Source organism: Rhinolophus ferrumequinum, chromosome 10 (genome assembly GCF_004115265.2).
Source record: "Rhinolophus ferrumequinum isolate MPI-CBG mRhiFer1 chromosome 10, mRhiFer1_v1.p, whole genome shotgun sequence".
Taxonomy (NCBI): domain Eukaryota; kingdom Metazoa; phylum Chordata; class Mammalia; order Chiroptera; family Rhinolophidae; genus Rhinolophus; species Rhinolophus ferrumequinum.
This window is the reverse complement of record NC_046293.1, coordinates 10,668,459-10,690,467: the sequence shown is the minus strand read 5'-3', so window position 1 is coordinate 10,690,467 and position 22,009 is coordinate 10,668,459. Positions and strand designations below refer to the sequence as shown.

Here is a 22,009-nt window from a genome sequence, read left to right as displayed (position 1 = left end):
AAAATCAAACAAATCTAAAAAGCACAAAGCCTAAATAATTCTATTGTTAGGCAGCTAAATAGCTGACCAGAAGAACATACGCAAAACACAGTAATTATGTGGAGGAGACGTGTATATAAGGTGACAAAACTACCTGTCTTAATCAATACTTGGATGAACTCCATTGAAGGAATGTGCAGTAAATCTCCAGGTATCTTTTTGGCTCACACTTCCCTCTGAGTACTAGACTCATATACCCAATTATCTATCTATTTAGCTTGAATTTCAAACCAGACTTTGAGAAATGTGTAAAAACTAAAAAATGAAAAGAGTAAAACAGAAACCATGCTTTGTCACTCGACCGAATCATTACTATCTTTATCAAAGAACATGTATTAAGAGCTCATTTTCTAGAGTAAGACTTGTGGGCTTGATTCCAGTTTCATCATTTAACAGAAAATTAGAAAAATCAAGGAAAGAGGAAAATGTCTGATTTTAGGTAGGAGGGCATTTTATTTTATTCCTATGCCTATCCTACAAAACTAAGATTTGGTGTTTTAGAGTTTGTTTTCTTTTATATTTTCTAGTGTGTCCTTATAATATCTTCCCAGAGTAAGGACTGCCTTCCTATTGTGATTAAGGAAAATGAGGCTGAACAAAGCTATTCGTCAAGTTTATAGAGCTAATAACATGGAAACAAAATGGAGCCTGAAATCCCTGCTCTTTATTGATGCGACTGGCCTTCTAACCACGTGGAAGGAGACAGGGCAACCAGGTATCCCCTGCAGGGAAAATTTTATTATTTTGCACTTAGCGCCTTCCGGGAAGGGCGCCATGCATTTTAAGAAATCACCGATAACTGGCCGAGGCAGATCTTCAATGGACACTATTTCTGACTTAAAAGAAAACACACTTCGGACAGGTGAGGGTGTACTCCATTTTCATAGATCTCCAAAGATTAAGATTCCACATTACCTCTGGTAATTCAGTAGAGAACCTAATAACTCATACTCCTAGGAAGTTTCTTCTTAAATGTAACTTAAATTCTCCATGCTTCCCCTTCCTATTTTCTGTCACTGTCTCTTGTGTAGAGAAGGAGACCAGCTGGCTACCGTTTTCTGGTAAAAGCTCTCTCAAGTACTTCAAAAGAACATCATTAAGTCTCAACCCTGGCCTTGCCTTCAGTGTCGAACACATATCCAAGTAGTCAGCTGTGACAGAATTTTGTTCCAGGCTCTTGTCACCATGAAGTGGCCAGTCAAGACATAAAGAAGGGTATTTGCTTTTCTGACGAAGCTCTAGGCAGCGATACTAATAAAAATTTAAAAAACCCCATTACCTCTTAGTCCTAGTTCAAATTAAGAGTTTGGTCAAATTAAAACAGGCAACAACACATGCACCTAGAAAAAAAATTAAGATTCTCGGCATTCATTTCCCAGTCACTTAAATCTTGGCTATTACAACACTTTGTTTTCATGACAGTGACTTCGGGAGGAAGTAAACAGCGAGAAGAACACAGCAGAGGTAGCAAACTAACCCCCTATGCCTGGTTTTAGATACGGTCTTGAAACTTGAATTATACGCAAGGAAGTAAAAACAAAACACAGGTACTATCTGCTTTCACAGATATTATTTCATTTAATTCGTAACACTCTGAAAGGTAGTGATTACTATCTTGTCCTGATTTTGTCACTGAAAGTCTCACGTCCCAAGCAAACCGGGTCACACCATCACCTGTGTGCATGAGAATGTGCAAGGCTGATGTGTACAACAGACAGGTGCTAGAAGAGTTTCTGATGAAAAGACTGATTTACTGCAGGATCTTTCTCCATCTATCTGCAGTTTTATCCTAAAGTACTAATGACTAATAATATATCTGGTGGAGTAAATTATATTTGAACTGTAAAACCCAGAAAAAGATTTCAGAGACTTACCCCAAACATCTGCCGGAGGTCAGGGTCCCGGAAGCGGAAAGGAATATTAGAGACATGCAGTCGTTTAGGAGTGGATTTACTCTCTGAATTTTCACTACTTTGTGTCTGTGACTGCTGGCCGTCTGTCTGTGCTCCCCCTTCTGTCTGCTAAGCAAAGAAATAAACAACAGTGAACAAAAAATACAGACAATTACTTACTTCACAAGAATTATGTAAAAATAGTTAAAGCTCTCCCCCATCCCAATCGTTCTCAGTGTGTCTTTAAGCAAAAATTACAGTTGTCTCTTCAAAGAGAAAAAAACAAAGATAGATAACTATGTTCAAAATGCTATAGTTTACAAACAAAATTTAGGTCTTTTGAATATTTACAGTACATTAGTTAAAAAAAAAAAGGAAGATAACAAAAACACTAAGTGACTTGCCCAAGATCACATGGAGATACATTAGGATAACTGAAAATAAAAAATCGTACCATTATTCTTAGATTCTTAATAGAGCTTCCTATTATTGAGATCTTTCCATTTTGAAAATGAGTCTGTTGTACTTAGTTGTGGAGAACACTGGTCTATCATTTCAGGAAATAAGGGGATATTTTAATATTTCCTCCCCTCTATTAGTTCCAGAGTTTATGACTACTGGATTAGTAAAGTAGTTTAATATTATTTATGAAGAGGAGACACTTAGTGACAGTGGGCACTTAAAAATTAAAGAAGCTTCTTTCTCTGTAACCAATCTGTACTCTCCTCCCTCATTTCTGCAATTCTAGCTAACTTTATCATAGGAGAAACCAACCTTTCACAGCCCAGAGCAAGGCTAAACTGAGAAAATCTACTGGGAAAGGCGTTAAGGGACCCTGACTAATCAACTACACAGACATAAATGCTACATCTGTGTATATTCACAAAGTGAAAGAGTATAAGTGAGTGTCAGGGTGCCTTTTTAATCATGATCTCTTCTGCAACATCCCAGGCTCGCGTTCATCTAATTTTTTCCCCAATAAATCCTCAAAAAAGTTGCTAGGCTGAGTGAGAAACACTTTTGACAAATATCTAACAGGTGTGACACATTCTAAGCATTCAAAAAACACTGATTTTGAAGTATTCATCAGGTAATTTAATAACCATATGTTTTCCCTATTCTCTATGAAGTGCATGCCAAACCGGATGGCTCACTGAGCTAATTAAATTAACATACTTTTAAAACAGGAGTGGAACCTGCTGTTCCTATTATCTCAGTAGGGTTAGAACTGAGTCCCTAACAGATTCTTCTGGATGACACAGACCAAAAAACCGCCCTTCGACCCAATGTTCAACTACAAGAAACTGTGAATCAGAGCTACTTTTGGCTCCAAGATGTCAGCAACCATCTTGAAATGAAGTTTGAAGACTTCAAAATATAAAAGATAATCAGGAATAAATTCTAAATGAATATCAGCTTTACAAGTGTCAATCTAAGTGATGATGGCTTTTATCTCATTCCATTCAGGCCTTCCAGATGGCTTAAATGTGCTATGATTCATGTGATATAAAAATAGCAGAAAAGGCAAGAGCTACGAAGCAATGTTCTGCGAAAGTGTAAGGTTTTCAATCATCAATCTGGGCACAATGAAGACTAAACAAAACAAATTCCATCCAAAGACAAAACTCACTAAGTTACTAAAACAGCGCCACGGACGCCCAAGAAATAAGCATAATCACTTACAACTAATGCTCAGCAAGCACCTTCAGACTTGCCTCTCACATCGCACAGCTGGATCACATAAATGTTCTTCTGTCAAACTTTAAAACCACCAGACTGGATCTGCAGGATGTCAGTGTATCACTCCGAGAAAGGTTCAAAAGACTGATTCTAGCTCCAAACCACAGTTTTAAATATAACTTGTATCTGTAGGCCCTGTAATCTGTAATAATGTATGTGAGGTGACAGGATAAATGAAAACTAATAATTACTTCAAAGTATGGTGCCCAAGCTACTTATTTGCTGCTCTTAAAATTTTTTAACAGCCCTAAAGACACAATATATGAAGACAGTTAGAAGCCCGATTTTCAGGCGTTGTAGTGAACACCTATATTTTTTTAAAAGTATGAAATCTTTAATTTTAGAAAGATTGGCAAGTAGAAAAAGTGAACTATCATTTCCAAAATTCTCAAGCCTTCTGACTTAGCATAAATTTTTAAACTGAAGTTTAACATACATAGATAGAAATGCACAGATCATAAGCATTACACCTGAATTAATTTTCACAAGGAAAATACACTGATGTAAACATCAAATTAGATCAAGCAACAGAACTCCAGAAGTACCCTCAGGCTCCAATCCAGTCACTCCTTTCCTGCCAAAGGGTCACCACTTTCCTGACTTCTAACTGCATAGATTAGTTTTGCCATTTTTGAACCTAAAAAAAAAAGGGTTATCACACAGTATGCACTCTTGTGTCTGCCTTCTTTCACACATATTTGTTATACATGCATTGCTATAATTCATCCATTCTTTTTTCCATTTCATAAACCTACAGAATTTATTTGAATTACTTCTAGTTTTTGCCTATCAAGTGCCTTGTTACATATTTTATGGTGCACACGAGCATGCATTTGTTTGGCGTATATGCACCTGGGAGTGGATCTGCTGGGTTAAGGATATGCGTAAGTTCAGCCTTAGTAGATACGTGGGTTTTCCAAAATGGCTGTATTAACTTATACTCACTGTGTATGAGAGTTCTAGCTGCTCTTAGTATTTTCATTTTCATTTTAATTACTCTGGTGGGCGGTACCAGCATCACAATGTGGCTTTAATATGCTTTCCTCTCTTTAAAACTATGATCCTTTCTCCTTTCCACTTACAGAATTTTGTTTTAAAATTGGAATTCCTTGTAAAATAGCAACTATTTCTTAAGTATATACTATATGACAGACCCATATCTAAGTCTTTCAATAGTAATTAATACTTAGTGTTTACTATTTACAGACACTGGCCAGCGTATTTTACGTCCTTTAATTAATGTAATTCTTTCAAAAGCCTAACAGTAGGGTTTTTGTTTTGTTTTGTTTTGTTTTAACTGAGAACATAATAGGTACTTTTTTTTTTTTTTTTTAACCCTACTTTTCAGATGAGGAATCTGAGGAATAGAAAGACTGCCTAAGTAATGGAGCAGGGATTTGAACACAGGCAGTCTGGCTGTGTGTATGTATTTAACCACTATATTATATTGCACTGTAAATGTAGTATTTTTTAAAATTTTCCAATAATCTATGAGGTACTATTATTACCCCCGATTGACAGAGGCAGAAACTGTGTGGCATAGAGAGGTTAAGTTAGTTGATCAAGGTCACATATGAAGTGGCAGAGTCTTAATATCAGTCTTTTTAACCTTTCTCGGAGGGATACACTGACATCCTGCAGATCCAGTCTGGTGGTTTTCAAGTTTGATTGAAGAAAGTTTATGTGACCCAGCTGTGCAATGTGAGAGGCAAGTCTGAAGGTGCTGGATGAGAATTCCCAACTCGGCAGCCCAATTTCATGTGCTAAACCACTTCCTTTCTCGCACTGTATCCATGCTCTCTCTCTTCATTTCCTCTCCTCAGAAGGCTGAACATGCGTGGATCCCATTCTCACTTTCTCAGGTCCCTCACCTGACGGAACATGACTTCTCCTGGGTGGAGGCAGGCACTGGGGGCAAGGGACAGGGAAAGCTCTACAAAAGGTGACATATATCTACACCTGGAGGGAAGAGGGACAGGTCAGGCCACAAAGGGGAGGAAAAGCCAGAGGAAACAAAACCAGCAAGGCACACTGAGATTTATGAAGGAAAAAAGCCAAAGAAGTACTGAACTGATACTCAAAGGAGCTGAACAGAAGATTTCTGTACGGAGCGGACTTAGGAATAGGAAATACACATTGAACGCAATGAAGTGAGATCAGATTTCCCATTTGACATTCTCAACTTTAAGTTTACCTCAATCTAGACTACTAATTGTTGAAACAGACAAATGAGAGAGAAAAGCAGAAAGTTTTTAGCCTTTCTCTTTGTGAAAAGTGGACAGTTAAACTGTCTGGAGAAAAATCTCAGTCAATAAGCATTGGTTTGCTGTATTTTCTATTGTTATCTGCTGAGCAACTTTACTGACGGTATAAACAACGTCCCAAGGTCCTGTCTTTCCTTCTGTGGTCATTTTCTGACCTAATTTATTCACTGGGCAGGGGATGAAACAGAAGAGGCTGGAGTCTGTGTACTGAGAGTTTATACTGAGGACTGGCAGCGGCAGTGCTCGATGCAATCCTATGACTAAAGTCTATGCATCTACTCTGTAAACAACGGGCCTCCCCACGGAGGTCCAGCTATCTGTCAACACGGCAGAGGAGCTCAGGGCTTGTTCCACTGAAGAGCAAATCAGATTCTTGTCTCAAAACCTCATTCTAGAAATGAGGACTAAAACTGTTTTGTTTTGATAAACTTTTGATAAACTCAAACTTTTAAAATTCTTATAACTGGGAAATGGATTAATTGTTCTGACTTTTCCAGGAGACAATGAGAATATTTTAACTATTTATACATTGTGATCAAATGTTCTGTCATGGCCCGAAAGATAACTCTGAGCAATACAATATGAAGGATTATTTTCCAAGTCTCTACCGTAATAAGACATAATATATAGTCTAAGATACTAAGGAATCTCCTGATTAATTTAGGAGTAATATTTTGATTTATGAATTATCCAATTTCTTCAATAATTAATTTTCTTCTGTTTTCTGAGATGTCTTCATTTCTTATTTTCACCTGTGTAAGGCTGAAGGGAAAGAGGAAAATTGATTCAGCACATAAATTTCTTGAGAATCTGATTCAAAACTAAACACCCATTAAGCCAAGCCATTTTTAAATGATAGTTTGACTGGGTATAGAAATTCTAGGTTAAAAAAAAAAACTTTAGAATTTTGAAGGCAACTCTCACGTGTTGTCTAGCTCCCAGTGTTGCTGTTGAGAAAGCTGAAGGCATCATGATTCCTGTCTCCTTGTATGTGAATTTTCCCCCATTCTCTCATTTGTAGACTATCCAAATATGTGCAGTGTTCTAAAATTCCAGTGATGTGCTTAATGTGGGTTTATCTTGTTTTGATATATTTAGCTAGGAATTTCATCGCTTTTAAGTTGGAAATTAATGTCCTTCAGTCCTGGAAAGTTTTCTTGAATTATTTCACTGATGATTCCACCCCATATATTTTGTCTTTCTCTCTTTCTGGAACTTGTATTATTAGATACTGGATATTCTGGACTGGTCTGCTAATTTTCTTATGTCTTTCTTGTATTTTCCATTTGTCTGCCTTTTGACTCTTTCCTGGGATACAAGTTTTAATCCCTTATCTGAAAACTTTGGGGCCAAATGTATATCAGAGTCCAGAATTTTCAGGATTTTAAAAGGCAGTAATGGTGTATAACCCATAATGTAAAACCTTCAATGACAGTTGGGGCAGTGATAGTTCTTTAGCAAAATATATGCATATTCACACACATGGGATAAAGACTATATATAGAGTGTCAGTTTTGCTGCAAATTAATGAAAAATCATTTGATTTTCAGAACTTTTGGATTTGTGGATAAGAGACTGTAGACCTCTAGTCGGTTTCAGTTTCTTTTGGATGGGGATTGGTCTTCAGTCAAGGTTTGTGAATCTTCCTCATAAGATGAATTAGGTATTTTCAGTGTTATAAAGTCAGTCACATATAGTGCAAGGGACATGATTCAGAAAACTGCAAAATTCAAGACTAAACTTACCAAAGGATAGATGTTTCTATTAACTACTAAAAGCAGAGCTGTCAAGTGAATTGCCATATAATTCATATAGCTTTGAAATTAGGCAATTATTAACCAAGTTTTCATTTAGGAAGATTCACATTGGTTTTGTTAAAAGAATCAGATTGTGCCCCAAATGGAGTCACTCATGCTAAGCCCCGTGTCAGCAAACCAAAACTTAACTAAATTTCTATGCTCGGTTCTCCCAGAAAAGGAAGGCCTAAGTCAACCAATCATCACTTGCCTACTCAGCACAAGTTATCTGACCGGGTTCCAAGATTTCTCTGCTCCATTTAAGGAAAGTAACCCTTCCTTAATCAATCAGCAAATGCCCAGTATATACAACTTCCTTGCTTCTGTTCCCTTCTGCCTATAAAATCTCACCTTGTATAGCTCTTTGGAGCACCTTTCTATCTGCTAAATTGTTTGCTATCTGATTCATGAATCACTGATCAGTGTAATTTACTCAGTTGAATTTTGTTCTTTAACAGTTTAAAATTTGCCCAAAAGTAAAACTTGATTAATTTTTCTATATCACACTATTTCAATTCTGAATGGTTCAAATTTGTATAAAATAAGACTAATGTATTTTATACCCAAGAAAATTTAATGGAAAATTCACTGACCAGAATATCTTTAAGAGTATTTAAAGGACACGTGTGTGTATATGCTTCAAAAATCACAGTGCAGTATTTCCCAAAGGGTAGACTGACAGTTCTGCAGGATGTTAATTGGTATTTTGTAGCAAATGGGTTTCTACAATACTTCTACAAAGTTTATAGGTTTCTTGTGAATTTTGAAGAGAGAGAACTCACCTTTCTCCCCAAACATGTATTACACATATCACTCATTCATTCATTTTTGTAGGCAGGCTATAAAATTCACTTTGAAAAATACTGTTTTAATCAGAATGGCCCTTAGGGCACTAGCTCCCAAGGCTGTGAGGGAAGAAAATGGCAAAAGAGAAAAGAGATATAATTGGATGGCCTGTTAATCTGTATTGTTTTAAAGTCAAGGGCTGCCTGTAACACTTTCTTTGAAATAATTATATACTAATAATATCATTGCTAATATTTATTAAACATTTACTATGTGACAGGCATTACCTACTAAGGACTTGCTATTCATTTTCTCATTTAATCCTAAGAACAACACTATGTGGTAGGAACTATTATCGCCATTTTTACAGATGAGGAAAAGGGCATTAGAGTTATAATTCTCTCATGGTTATACATTTAGCAAATGGAAGAAGAAGCTGGGAGCTAAACCCAACTCAATCTGATATCCAGCGCTCAAGCTCCCTAACCACAATATTGTATAATAAAAAAGTTTTTTTAAAAAACCTTTTTCTAATTCAGTTTTTCCTGATAATACTTTAGACAGTGGGTTGGGATACTTTTTATGATGTCACTTCACAGTGCCTTAAAAAAATAAGGAACTACAATCCATGCTGATCTTCAAATTAGATCTGTTAGCATTTAAAGCATTATTATAAATATTTATAATGGAATATATGATGGGTTAAAACATGGTAGAATTAGATCATGTGAACTTGTTATAGAGTAAAAATGTCCTAGCATGATAGAATATTTTCTAAAACAGTGAAATCTTGGTCCATATGCTTATTTACTAAAAATCAGGGTATTTCACAGTGCTAAAATAACTTAACAATAAAAACACTTGCGATGTATTAAATATTTTATCTAATGCCACCATCAAATAATTTGGAGGGGCATAGAAAACTGAATTTACCACTATAGAACAATTTTCTATTTGAGGAAAATTACTTTTAGATTTAGTCATTTTAAAGAGAAATGCCTAAGCATTTCTTCCATGTATTTGAATACTGTCATGACAAACGAAATTCTTTTTAAACATAAACTAACATTGTTTACCAATAAACTAGTAATTCAGTTTTCTTCAGAAAATATCTAATTCCATTTTACAGTGGGTCAAAAAGCTATAAAAAGGAATTACAAAAGGCATCATTTGTGTATGTAATATCATACACTGATTATCAATTCATACTGTGAAACAAAACCCAGTATCACACTGTTAAACAAAAATCACAGCAAGTCACTTATTTTTATAAAGAGGAATTAAGAATTATATAAAAGTTACATGTAATATATAATAGTGAAACACACATAGATGATCACTTTCAATTTTAAAAACTTTATGCTTAACTGATTCTTTAATATTTTAATGTACATTGTCATTTGAGAATGAAAGAAATCTGTTAGCATGTTCTAAGTTCTTAGATTTAAAGTTGAGGAGTAATTGGAAGCTAAGAAGATAAGACCATCCCTATGGATGCCTTTTCATTTTCTATAATTTGCATGGGGAGGCAGAAACAAAGCTTGATGGAAAGCAGATTTCCTGAGTCTCAGCTCTGTTACCAGCTAGCTGAACCTCATTCAAGTCACTTAAGACTGCTGACCTCTGCTGTAAAAGGAAGGCATAAGATGATTTCTAAAATCCATTTTAGCTTTAAAATCCAGTGATTCTAATCAGAGTTTACTGACTTCAAAAGATAGCACAAAATATTTACGAAAAATGTACAACTCCTGTAGACAGGACAAGAAAAACCATGCTTTAATCACCAGCACGTCTTCATCCTCACCGTAACCTGGAGAGCGGTGAGGCTCAGCAGAGCCCAAGAGTACTGTTCCTAGCACTTTTTAGGTCGAGTTTCTTTTGGGGAGGATGAGTGAACAACTTAATGACGGCAAGCAAAGGAGAAGCAGAAACAACCAAGAAGTTTACAACAGGAATGTTCTGAATGGATGTCTCGAGTCTTACATGAACCCAAGGGCAATGTTCTCTATTTGGAAATATCCATCCCAGGCTCGGAGTGTGGTTTTTGTACAACTCTGGGCATTCTCAGACCAGGATACAGTTTTCTCACGGATCCCACTTTGAAACTGCCGAATGGCTTATAGGCATCAAAACTCCAGAGCTGGAGGGCACAAGTAATTCTACTTAAGGGTAAATTGATAATGAGCGTAGATTGCGTAGGTTCAGCATCCTCTACCTTTTATTACTTTGGGGAAAGTTGAGGCCCCTCTTGGAAAAGCAGACGGCTGGATGAATGCATTCCCTTGCAGTCCCAGGTCTCTAACTTTAGCCTGGAAAGAGAACATGCTAATGATAGTACCTCTGCTGAAGGCTGAGGGTGACACGGCCCAACGACATGCAATGTAACAGAAAGACTTGGGCTCCTTTTTCCCCGTTCCCTTCCAGAGGTCCTCATTTGGGTAAATGGGCTGTAACTTCTTCGCTATGTTTTTTTAGAGGGTCACCAAATCCACAGGCACCTTCAAGTAAGGGAGTCAGCGGGGAACTCCAAGAGAGGATGGGTAGACTGATCTTCGGATAGCAGAGAAGTACAAGAAACTCTGGCTTCAACTCCAGAGAAAGGGTGCGTGACAAAGTAAAGGAACTAAGGATGACAGACAGTATGGAGTCTGAGCTGTGTTTATCAAGAGCTGTACTTGCAGGCTCTCCAGTGAGTAGAGCTGTCAAGTCTCCAGTTGACTAATACTGCAAGGTGACCCCTCTGCTATCTCCTCAAATCTCTGCTTCAGGTCCACCAACGACTCTGTTCAAGTGCTTTCAAAGATACTACTAACATCAACTCTACCAATCAACCAAAGATGCTAACTCTGCCTTTATAAGCTTCTTTTTTTCATTCAACAAACACTAAACATATATACCAAAGGGAGTAATAAAAGGAGGACAAGTAATAGTTCCTGCCCTCAAGAAATATATAATCTAATAGGAAGGCAGAATATATATACAAATATAAACCTCACATCTGAAGATTATTCCCCAAAGCTTGTTTACTTCAAATACTTCAGTGACTTATGCCTGCTGACATTTGGAAAGATATCTAAACATGGAGGGACTGAGGTCCTTTCTTCTCTGCAGGCAGGCGCAGTGATAATCACGCCTCTGCAGACCCGGGGGGGGGGGGGGGACCCCCTAACGGCTACCTCTTCTGCTAATGCACAGTATGGGACCGACTGACTGTCAACAAGCTCTCATCTTAAGAGCACAAGAAGTTTCTAGCCCAATGTTAAAATCAATTTCTAAAATACATTTTAGAAATAAAACTCCAGATTTCATTGCTTATTTCTCATTTTTGTATGAGAAGTTCTTTCTTTCTGTTCTCTCCATCAACAAGATGGAATTATCCAACACGAACAAGATCTATTTTAAAATACAGCTGTAGCTCACAATAATAAAAAGCACAAATAAGTGACAACAATTGGGACAACCAATTTAAAAAAACAGTTGAAAGCAATTATCTTGAAGAACTATTTAAACAAGTAATTTCCAAAGCATTTCTAATTTATTCTCACTACAACCCTGTCAGCTGGGCATTATTATTTTCACTGATAGACGAGGAAACTATAACTTGGGCAGTAAAATGATTTATTCACGATACGGTTATTTCATAAGGATCAGACAATCTTTTACTCTGATCTCCTTATTTTACTCATCCAATTAGCTGTCAAATCCTGTATATTATACCTTCAAAATTTCTCTTTAATTCATCCCTCCTCTACATAACCACTGCGAACCCCCAGTTCAGAATCTCATTATCAATTCCAAGCATAAGACTCTTTCCTAACCAGTCTCCCTGCTTCTCTACTCAATCTTGTATACGCAATAGATTAATCTAGAAGCGCAATTCTGTTCACTTCCATTTCTTTGTTCAAAAACCTTCAATAGCTATTTCTCAGCCAGGTATTTACATACTCTTCCCAATTTGTACTCAGAGACCCTTCTCCCCACCTTATTTCCCATTAGTATGGACCAAACACCCAAAGCTTCAGCCCAATGGAAAGCCATGCTTTTATTCAGACAGTGTGATCCTTTGCATTTCTCCAACTTCGCTTTGAGAAATGACTTTCCTATTCTTCCCACCACCATCTCCGCATGTGCAAATTCTAATCACTGTCAATACAGGCCCAGATCGATATCATCTCCCCCAGGAAGCCTCAGCTTCTCTCCTCAGAACTCCCTTGGCATGCCTGTATCTTCTTTCACTTTTTTTCTACAGGAAATATTTACTGAGTAACTATTAAGTATCAGGTACTGTGATAAGTCAGAAATGCAAAACGAGAAAAAGAAAAAAATGAATAAAAAAGAACTCTGTCTTTAAAAGTTAGGGAGAAATATTGTAATAGCTATGTGTGATGTCAGAGGGGCAGTAGACTTGGTGGGGTTATCACTTTGTGACAGGTATAAATGTCTTATGATGTTTTTTGTACACCCGAAACCAATTATAAATTTTTTAAAAACGTTGGGGAGGGCCGGCCCGGTGGCTCAGGCAGTTGGCGCTCCATGCTCCTAACTCCGAAGGCTGCCGGTTCGATTCCCACATGGGCCAGTGGGCTCTCAACCACAAGGTTGCCGGTTCAACTCCTTGAGTCCCGCAAGGGATGGTGGGCTCTGCCCCCTGCAACTAAGATTGAACACAGCACCTTGAGCTGAGCTGCCTCCCGGATGGCTCAGTTGGTTGGAGCGCGTCCTCTCAACCACAAGGTTGTTGGTTCGACTCCCTCAAGGGATGGTGGGCTGCACCCCCTGCAACTAGCAATGGCAACTGAACCTGGAGCTGAGCTGCGCCCTCCACAACTAAGACTGAAAGGACAACAACTTGAAGCTGAACGGCACCCTCCACAACTAAGACTGAAAGGACAACAACTTGACTTGGAAAAAAGTCCTGGAAGTACACACTGTTCCCCAATAAAGTCCTGTTCCCCTTCTCCAATAAAAACAAAAACAAAACAAAACAAAAAAAACAACAACAAAAAAAAAACATTGGGGAGACAAAAGTGAACAAAAACATCCTACTTTATAAGTTCCACAAAAACTGGTCAGCTCAGGAGTCTACCTGAGCCTAAATGAGGCATACACAAATCTGGTTTGCCTGGGAACGTCAGGTAAGGCTTCCCGGCAGAGCTGACCCTTGGACTGAGTGGGAAAAGATGCACAAGGGCCTGGTAAGAGGACTGATGCAAATACACATTATCTTCTGTTGCTGAGTTGGGTGGGGTAGAGCGGGAGAGTGCAGAGTACAGCCTCTGAATTCCCCAACCGTGAATACCTAACATAACACAAAGAGCTATTTTATGAACAACAATAAAATACTGTTTGTGGAAGCAAATTTTTAAACTGAAAAGTATTACGCAAATTGTAGGGTATCAGTTATTTATAAATAGCAATGCTTCCTATCTACCTTTTGAATTTAATTGGCCACAGGAATTACCAGACCCATTTTAAGAAACATATAATTAGATAGTAAAAGTTTAACAAAATAATCTGTAATATTGTCAAATCCAGGTTTTATGATATACTACTCAATCTCTCTCTCTACACACACATCCCCTTGGAACACACACGTGTACAACTTCTAAAGGCTTAAGCGCAGCAAATTCACATTCACATTTAAAATATACACTTAAAAATATAAGAAGTATCTTCAACCAGAGCTTCCCAATAATTTCCCATTTTACTGCTGGCAACTTCCTAAAATTATAGAACCTGTGCTATCTCTGTTTGTAGATACAACTCTAAGGGGATTTTCCATTTTCTCCTCAGCACCAATAAGTTCACAATCTATCGTATACACACAGATTCCTAATTTTATTTCAATGTTTCTTTAGGAACTCAAATTGATTGATACAATGCCAAATTATATAGTGAATAGTTTCTAATATGGTTGAGGAACAGAAAGTCTTAACTGTATATATTTATTATATTCAGGGACAGACTTGCCCTTAGCACTGTCATTAGAAACATACAATCTGGTGGTCTGAAACAATGGGAAATGGTGGCAATAAGGAAAAAAAGAGGAAGGGAAATGGGCAGTGGTGAGGAGAGGTGCCGTGAGTACCTAAACTACCATGAAATGATTCAGGGAAGGCACTTTTGGCTATGATGGCATGAGCTGGTCAGTGAATCCTCCCCTCAAAACAATGCAACATTAAGAAAACTGGACAAAAGTGTCCAAGAGTCATGTTAGGATTCTGGAAATCAATCAGAGAATAATAAACAGAATAATAAACAGATAAATTTCTTGAAAAATTGCTAGAGCTTAGTTTAAGATCAGCAGGAGTTTACATACTTATTGCCTGGGCTAAATCAACCCCTAACCCCACCTCCCAATCTCTCACCTCTGCTGGGAGAACTGAGCTTTAGCATAGGGCTGGGGCCACAAAAACCAGGAGCTCTGCTGCCAGAAGGGGTAGACTCAATTTGGGGCACTGGATGGTGGGGGGTAAGGGAGGCAGTAGGTAACCCATACCTTTGTCAGCTAAAGATAGCAAACTTGGTAGGAACCTAACAGGGGAAATACGGTTCTTCTAGCTTGAGGCTGTGGTCTAACTGGGTGATCGGTGGGAGACCCTGGAAATGTGAGACTCACAGAACAGCTGGATATGCTCTCCTCACTTTTCTCACTGACTACGCAACTACACTGATGAGAAGTGGAGACAGCGACGGGCCCAAGAGAAAGAAAAATCCAAGGTAAACTGGCTTAACTCTGAATGAGTTTCCCAACCCACAGAGAGAAGGACTGACAGAGGGTGGAATGGAAGCTTATAAGCTTCAGTTGCTCAAGCACAACGTCTGCCCAAATCACTGACTGACCACTAAGCTATGGAGACAGGGGTGACTTCTAACCAGGCTAAAAAGTCAAAATGAGAGAGAAAATTACTAAGCAGAAACATCGTGGCTGAACACCATGGAGTACTCATATTCTACACTTTAAGTCCAGACAAATGATTTAACACACACATATACAAACCTTATCATGGCTTAAAGACTAAATAAAGCTCTTCTGATAATGATAGAGAAATGGCAAAAAGAAATCTAAAAACTAAAGATAGATCTTTCTATGCAAAGCACAGAACATTTTTATCTTTGGAAATATACCACACAATCCCACAAACAATGTGATACAAGGTGTGATCAAACAATACAGTGAATGTTTAAATACAAAAACATTTACTACAGTAAAAGAAACATTGCCATTAATCCCCCTCAAAATACTTCCCCTCTCTTTGAACACACTTATCCCATTGTTCTTGCCACTTTCTGAAGCAGTTCTGGAAGTCCTCTTTCGTGAGTTGCCCTGTCGTGCTGCCTCGATGTCCTGAATCATTTTGACTTTGGGGAAAAGCCACACAGTGAATAAGGGGATGAGGACATACTGCAATGTTTTTATTTGACAGAAATTGCCATATGCCAGAAGTGATGTATGACACCGAGCGTTGTAATGAGGGAGGAAGATTTACGGCACACTTCAAAACACACCTTTTCTCAACCGGAGCTCACACCTGACTGACTGCACCGAACAAGTTGAAATTAGTCACACAATGTTACTAAGGTTCAACACTCCGCTCCCGTATTGATCCCTGCCTTTCCGTTGGATGGCACTCCGCAGCAGCATTCAATGTATTTTGCACTCACAACGGAAAGGCTCCATATCACACACCGCTTCTGGTACAGCAATTTCTGCCAAATAAAAACATTACAGTGTGTCCTCATCCACCTTATTCATTAGATCTGGCAACAGTGCGACTTCTGGTTCTTCCCCAAAGTCAAAATAACCATGAAAGGTAAACGTTTTGAATCAATTCAGGACGTCAAGGCAGCCAAGACAGCGCAACTAAAGACACTCACAAAAGAGGACTTCTAGAACTGCTTCAGAAAGGGCAGGAACGATGGGATAATATATATGTTCAAAGCGAGGGGGAGTATTTTGAGAGGGATTAATGACAATGTGTCTTTTACTGTAATAATTTTTTTTTATTTAAACATTCACTGTATTTTTTGGTCACACCTCATATGTGTGACACATACCTATTGTTAATTTAAGACATTTCCTTTACTTTTAGCAAATTAGTAGTAAGAGGTAGGCTGGGCCAAGGATTAGTAAACCAAGTACAGAGTTTGGATTTTATTCTGAGTATATTAGGGAATCAAGAGAGCTAAGCAGGGAAATAGCATTATTTGCATTAAAAAGAAAAAAACCCAGAACGTTATCTTGGATGCGGTGTGGAGCATAGATAAGTCAGGCAGTGGTAATATAGGAAATAAGCGATGAGGCTTGGGTTAGAGTGGTAACGAAGATGATACACACCTTACATAAATTAAACTCTTCTAAATCTCCTAACAGCCACTTGAGGTGGGTACTAGTGTTCATTTTACAGACAAGCAAGCCAAGGCAGAGTAAATAACTGGCCGAAGGTCATACTGCTAAGTAGGGCCACATTGGCACTCAAACCCAAGAACTCAGGCAGAAGAGCTGAGCTCTTAGTCATGTACACTATCCAGCTATATTCTTTAGATAAAGAGACTGAAGTAACAAAATGTTTTAGAGTTATGGTTACCACGACTTGCTAATGAACTGAATGTAGACACGAAGTAAATAAAGAATGACGGATAGGTTTTGTTTAAGCAACTGGATGAATTTAGTAGTATAATTCTATACAGAGAGGACAGAAAATAAAAGGAAAAGGGGTCCTAGGATGCAGGCCTGGAGTACTGCAACACTGAAAAATTGAACAAAAAAAAAGGAACCAGCAAAAGAAACTAAGAAAGAACTTCCAGTGCTTAGGAGGAGAACAGGGAGTTGTCACAAAAGCCAAGACACTAAGTCTTTCCAGGAGGAGGAAGGAGGATGTGTGGGACGCTGCTCAGCAATTGTGTCTGATGAGAACAGAGAAGGGATCAGGAGATTTTGCAAAATGCAAGTTCCTGGTGAAGTTGAAAAGAGCAGCACCCCTCTAAGTGTACCCTCACGTTTGCACTTACCTTCTTATACTGTCTGTTCCACTTCTGGGCTGTAAACTCCTGGGTGGGGACTGCTGAGTTTTAATTCTAAGTCCTATCTTCTAATTACACTTAGAGTAGAATTGAAATTACATAAATGCTACGTAATGTAAGTGCTAAGTTAATTCAAAGGGTTTCTGGTAGGATAATTACAGTGAAGATTTCAAAGACGACACCCAGCCTTCCACTTTCCATCTGCTAGTTCACATACCGTAAGAGACCCGTTCTGTGTGCTCGGTGAGTTGCTGCTCTGCTCGCCATGGGCCTGCGTACTTCCGTAGAGTGTCAGGTTATGCTCACTGGTCTGGCCGCCGTAGTCCTGAGTGTGTGGCACTCCGTATTCTGTGGGGATTCCATTCTGCGGAGGTGGTGGAAACGGGATGGCAGTAAACGGCTGAACCATTGCGTCAGGAGTTGTTGTTGGCTCCTGGTTACCCTAAAAGAAACAGTGAGAGAGCAAGGAAAGAACAAAAAGTGACTTTAAGTTCTCATTACATAACGGTTTTTAAGGTGAGTATATAAGTTTTCTGAATATTCTCTCACTGCTCAGGTAGAACACTTACTGCCTCAGGACTGGGGAAAATATTGCTGTACATATACACACACACATATAGCTGTATGTAGTCACAAACACAGAGCCAACTTCAGTCAATTTGTGGTACCGGACAGGCCCATGATCATAATAAAGTTGACTAGTTACCAAAGGGTCAGAAATTTTCCTTTAAACCAAGTTTTAAAAAAATGCCAAGAAATTTCTCATATCAGATAATTACTAGTATTTTCTTTAGGACACTGTATTCCTTCAGTGATTCTTAGGGGAAAACAAATCAATTTCATTAAATCACAATTCACAGAAACAGGTAGAATGACATTACAAATTAAATTCTCCAAACCAGACAACGTAGACTTCTAGATTTTAAAAGCATGGAGTTCAGGAGAAAGTATATTATTAAAAAATGAATCTTTGCATTTCAAGGTAGAGATTTATTTAAATCTTGTCTACTAGGTTAATAGTAATATTAAAAACACATATACACAAAAAAAAACCCTTAACTTAGAAATACTAGAAACAGACAAAAAATTCCCCAGACAAAAAAACTGGAACGAGTTTTTCACAATTACTGCTAGCACTACCAGGCTGACAACATACACAAGATCCATTCTCAGATGCTTACTTAGGATCCAGTGTGATATGTGAAATATAAATATGCAATATTTAATAAAGAATATGCAGTAACTACAGGAAACCATTAGAAGCTATTTTGGCTCCATAGCCGCTCTCCTACTTGTGTTCTGGCTTTAAGTTCAGATACAAAAGAGATGTTTAAATCTGTGTAAGAGATTTGGCGAAGTCCTCGCTTTTCAACAACTGACCTCCAGACTTCCCATTTTACTCCATGAAAAGCAAAGCCATTATGTTACTGAAGATATACAAGTCTGCAAAGTCTTGGGCCACTGTCCTGGAAGTACTTGGCAGAGACGGCCAAATGCTTCAAACTGTTAGCACTTTGAAAAACTCCCTCCCACCCCATATTTTAGACACCAAATCATTAGGGATCAAAGAAAAATCTGGGTTTATGTCACTTGGTTTCCTCATAGTCATGAGCCGTAACTTCCTTCAAACAAGGAAGTAATCATTCTTTCTCTCTCAGTCCCAATTTTCACCTCAATTCAAGAGCAGATTATGAATTTGACCTCAAAGGCAAGGGAAGTAAAAGCTATAACAAATGAATGGAATTATATCAAACTAAAAAGCTTCCGCACAAGGTGGCCGAATGGCTCAGTTGGTTAGAGTATGAGCTCTGAACAACAGGATTGCTGGTTTGATTCCCACATAGGCCAGTGAGCTGTACCCTCCACAACTAGACTAAAGACAACAAGCTGCCATTGAATTTCCAGAGGGGCGTCCAGATGGCTCAGTTGGTAGAGAGCGAGCTCTCAACAACAAGGTTGCCGGTTCAACTCCCGCATGGGATGGTGGGCTGCGCCCCCTGCAACTAAAAAGATTGAAAATGGCAACTGGACTTGGAGCTGAGCTGCGTCCTCCACAATTAGACTGAAGAACAACTACCTGGAGCTGATGGGCCCTCGAGAAACACTGTCTCCCAATATTCCCCAATAAAATTTATATTAAAAAAAAAGCTTCTGCATAGCAAAAGAAACTGACAAAATAGAGGCAACCAATCGAATGGAAGAAGATATCTGCAAACAATGCCTTTGATAAGGGGCTAATAATCCAAAATATATAAGGAACTCATGAAACTCAACAACAACAAAAAAATCCAATTAAAAAATGGGCAGAGGACCTGAATAGACATTTCTCCAAAGAGGACATACAAATGGGCATTAAACATATGAAAAATGCTCAACATAACTAATCATCAGAGAAATACAAATAAAAACCACAATGAGATATCACCTCACCGCAGTCAGAATGGCCATCATCAACAAGACAAATAGTAACAAGTGTTGGAGAGGCTGTGGAGAAAAAGGAACCCTCATACACTGTTGGTGGGAATGCAGACTGGTGTAGCCATTATGGAAGGCAGTGTGGAGGTTCCTCAAAAAATTACGAATAGAATTACCATATGACCCAGCAACCCCTCTTCTGGGTATATACCCCAAAAAATCTGAAAACATTTATCTGTAAAGATATATGTGCTCTGATGTTCACTGCAGCTTTATTTACTGTGGCCAAGACATTGAAACAACCAAAGTGTCCTTTGATAGATGACTGGGTAAAGAATATGTGGTATATATACACAATGGAATACCACGCTGCCATAAGAAAAGATGAAATAGTGCCATTTGCAACAACATGGATGGATTTTGAGATTATTACGCTAAACAAAATAAGTCAGACAGAAAAAGTTGAGAACCATATGACTTCACTGATATGTGGGATATAAAAGTGAAAGCAACAAAGGAACAAGACAGACAAAGAAACAAAAACTCACACACACAGACAACAGTTTAGTGGTTACTAGAGGGTAAGGGGGGGTGGTAGAAAAGGGTAAACAAGGTCAAATATATGTTGATAGAAGGAGAACTGACTCTGGGTGGTAAACACACAATGCGATATATAGATGATGTAGAACAGAATTGTACACTTGAAACCTATGTAACTTTACTAACCATTGTCACCACGATAACCTTTAATTAAAAAGAAAAAAAAAAGAGTGGATTCTCTACCTACTGAGAGCTGCAGGAAACTGAACTTTCAGCAGCACTTTCTAAACATCATCCCAGGCTTTCAACATTAATTTGATGGCCATTACATTCATACTCTCCCAAACAAAATGAATCCAAAGCTGCAGAGAGATCTCACACTATTTTTAAAGGACGGTTCAACCATCATTACAGAATAACAATCAGTTATTCTGCAAAAACTAAAGCAGAACAGATCTACAAAGGCTGTTATAAGTGGAGAAATAGATGATCATGGATTGGAAAGCGTGTTCTTAAGAGGACCGCGCACTTCACATCCCACAAGCATCCAATCAAAATCTTAGCAGGTATACTTTTGCAGAAATTGATAAAGTTGTTACGAAAATTTACATGGAAATACAAAGGACCTAGAATAGGCAATTTTGAAAAAGAACAAAAATTGGAGGACTTACACCTGATTTCAAGACTTATTATAAAGCTACAGGAATCAAAACAGTGTAGTTAGTACTGGCTTAAAGGTAGACAAAGAGAAGAATAAAATAGAAAAGAAGCCAGAGACAGATACATGCACATACAATCTATATTAAGGCATCGAATCAATTCAATGGGGGAAAGACAAGCCTTTTAAAAAACAGAAAAACTGAACATCCCATAGAAACAATATAAACCGCACCTCTTATCCCATATATGCAAAAGTTAACAGACCTAAACATTAGGGCTAAAACTATAAAACTTTTAGAAAAACATAGGAAAATCTTCACAACTTCATAATAACAAAGGATTGTTGGAACACAAAAAACAAGAATTCTTGAAGAAAAAACTGGACTTCATCAAAATTTAAACATTTCTGCTCTTTGAAAGGCACCGTTAAGATAATAAAAACACAAGAAAGAGATCAGACAGTATTCACAATACATATATCTGACAAAGGACACATACCCAGAATCTAGAAAGAACTATAACAAATCATAATGCAAAGAACAAAGCATTTTTTTAAATGGGCTAACGACTGACAACTTCCCAAAGAAAGATATACCAATGGGCAGAAAACACACAAATGGGTAGCTCAACATTAGTCATTAGGGATATGAAATTAAAACCAAACGAGATACTATTTTACACCAGAATGGCTAAAAGACAAAACTACAGATGTTGACAAAGCTGTGGAACAACAAGAACTTTCATACATTGCTTATCAAAATGTCAAATGGTATATCCACTTTATAGAATTGTTTTGCAGTTTCATTTTTCTATAAAGTTAAAATACTCCTTACATATACCCAAAATAAATAAA

General features: G+C 37.9%; 1 protein-coding gene across 20 annotated transcripts in view; it reads right to left on the bottom strand.

The window, feature by feature from the left end:
* The window catches only part of RBFOX2 (RNA binding fox-1 homolog 2), a 256,959-nt gene that overhangs the window by 39,893 nt on the left and 195,057 nt on the right, over positions 1–22,009 (bottom strand). For 16 of the 20 annotated variants that reach the window (XR_004424162.1, XR_004424163.1, XR_004424164.1 and 13 more), the window contains 2 exons: positions 17,759–17,983; positions 1,914–2,060 (listed from right to left, as the gene is read on the bottom strand). Coding sequence is in view for 17 of the 20 variants with exons in the window: in XM_033117852.1 (XP_032973743.1) it covers positions 1,914–2,060; positions 17,759–17,983 (372 nt within the window). In the remaining 3 variants the exon portion in view is untranslated. The remainder of the gene's footprint in view (positions 1–1,913; positions 2,061–17,758; positions 17,984–22,009) is intronic. The other 4 variants (XM_033117867.1, XM_033117855.1, XM_033117862.1 and 1 more) reach the window with 1 other exon arrangement.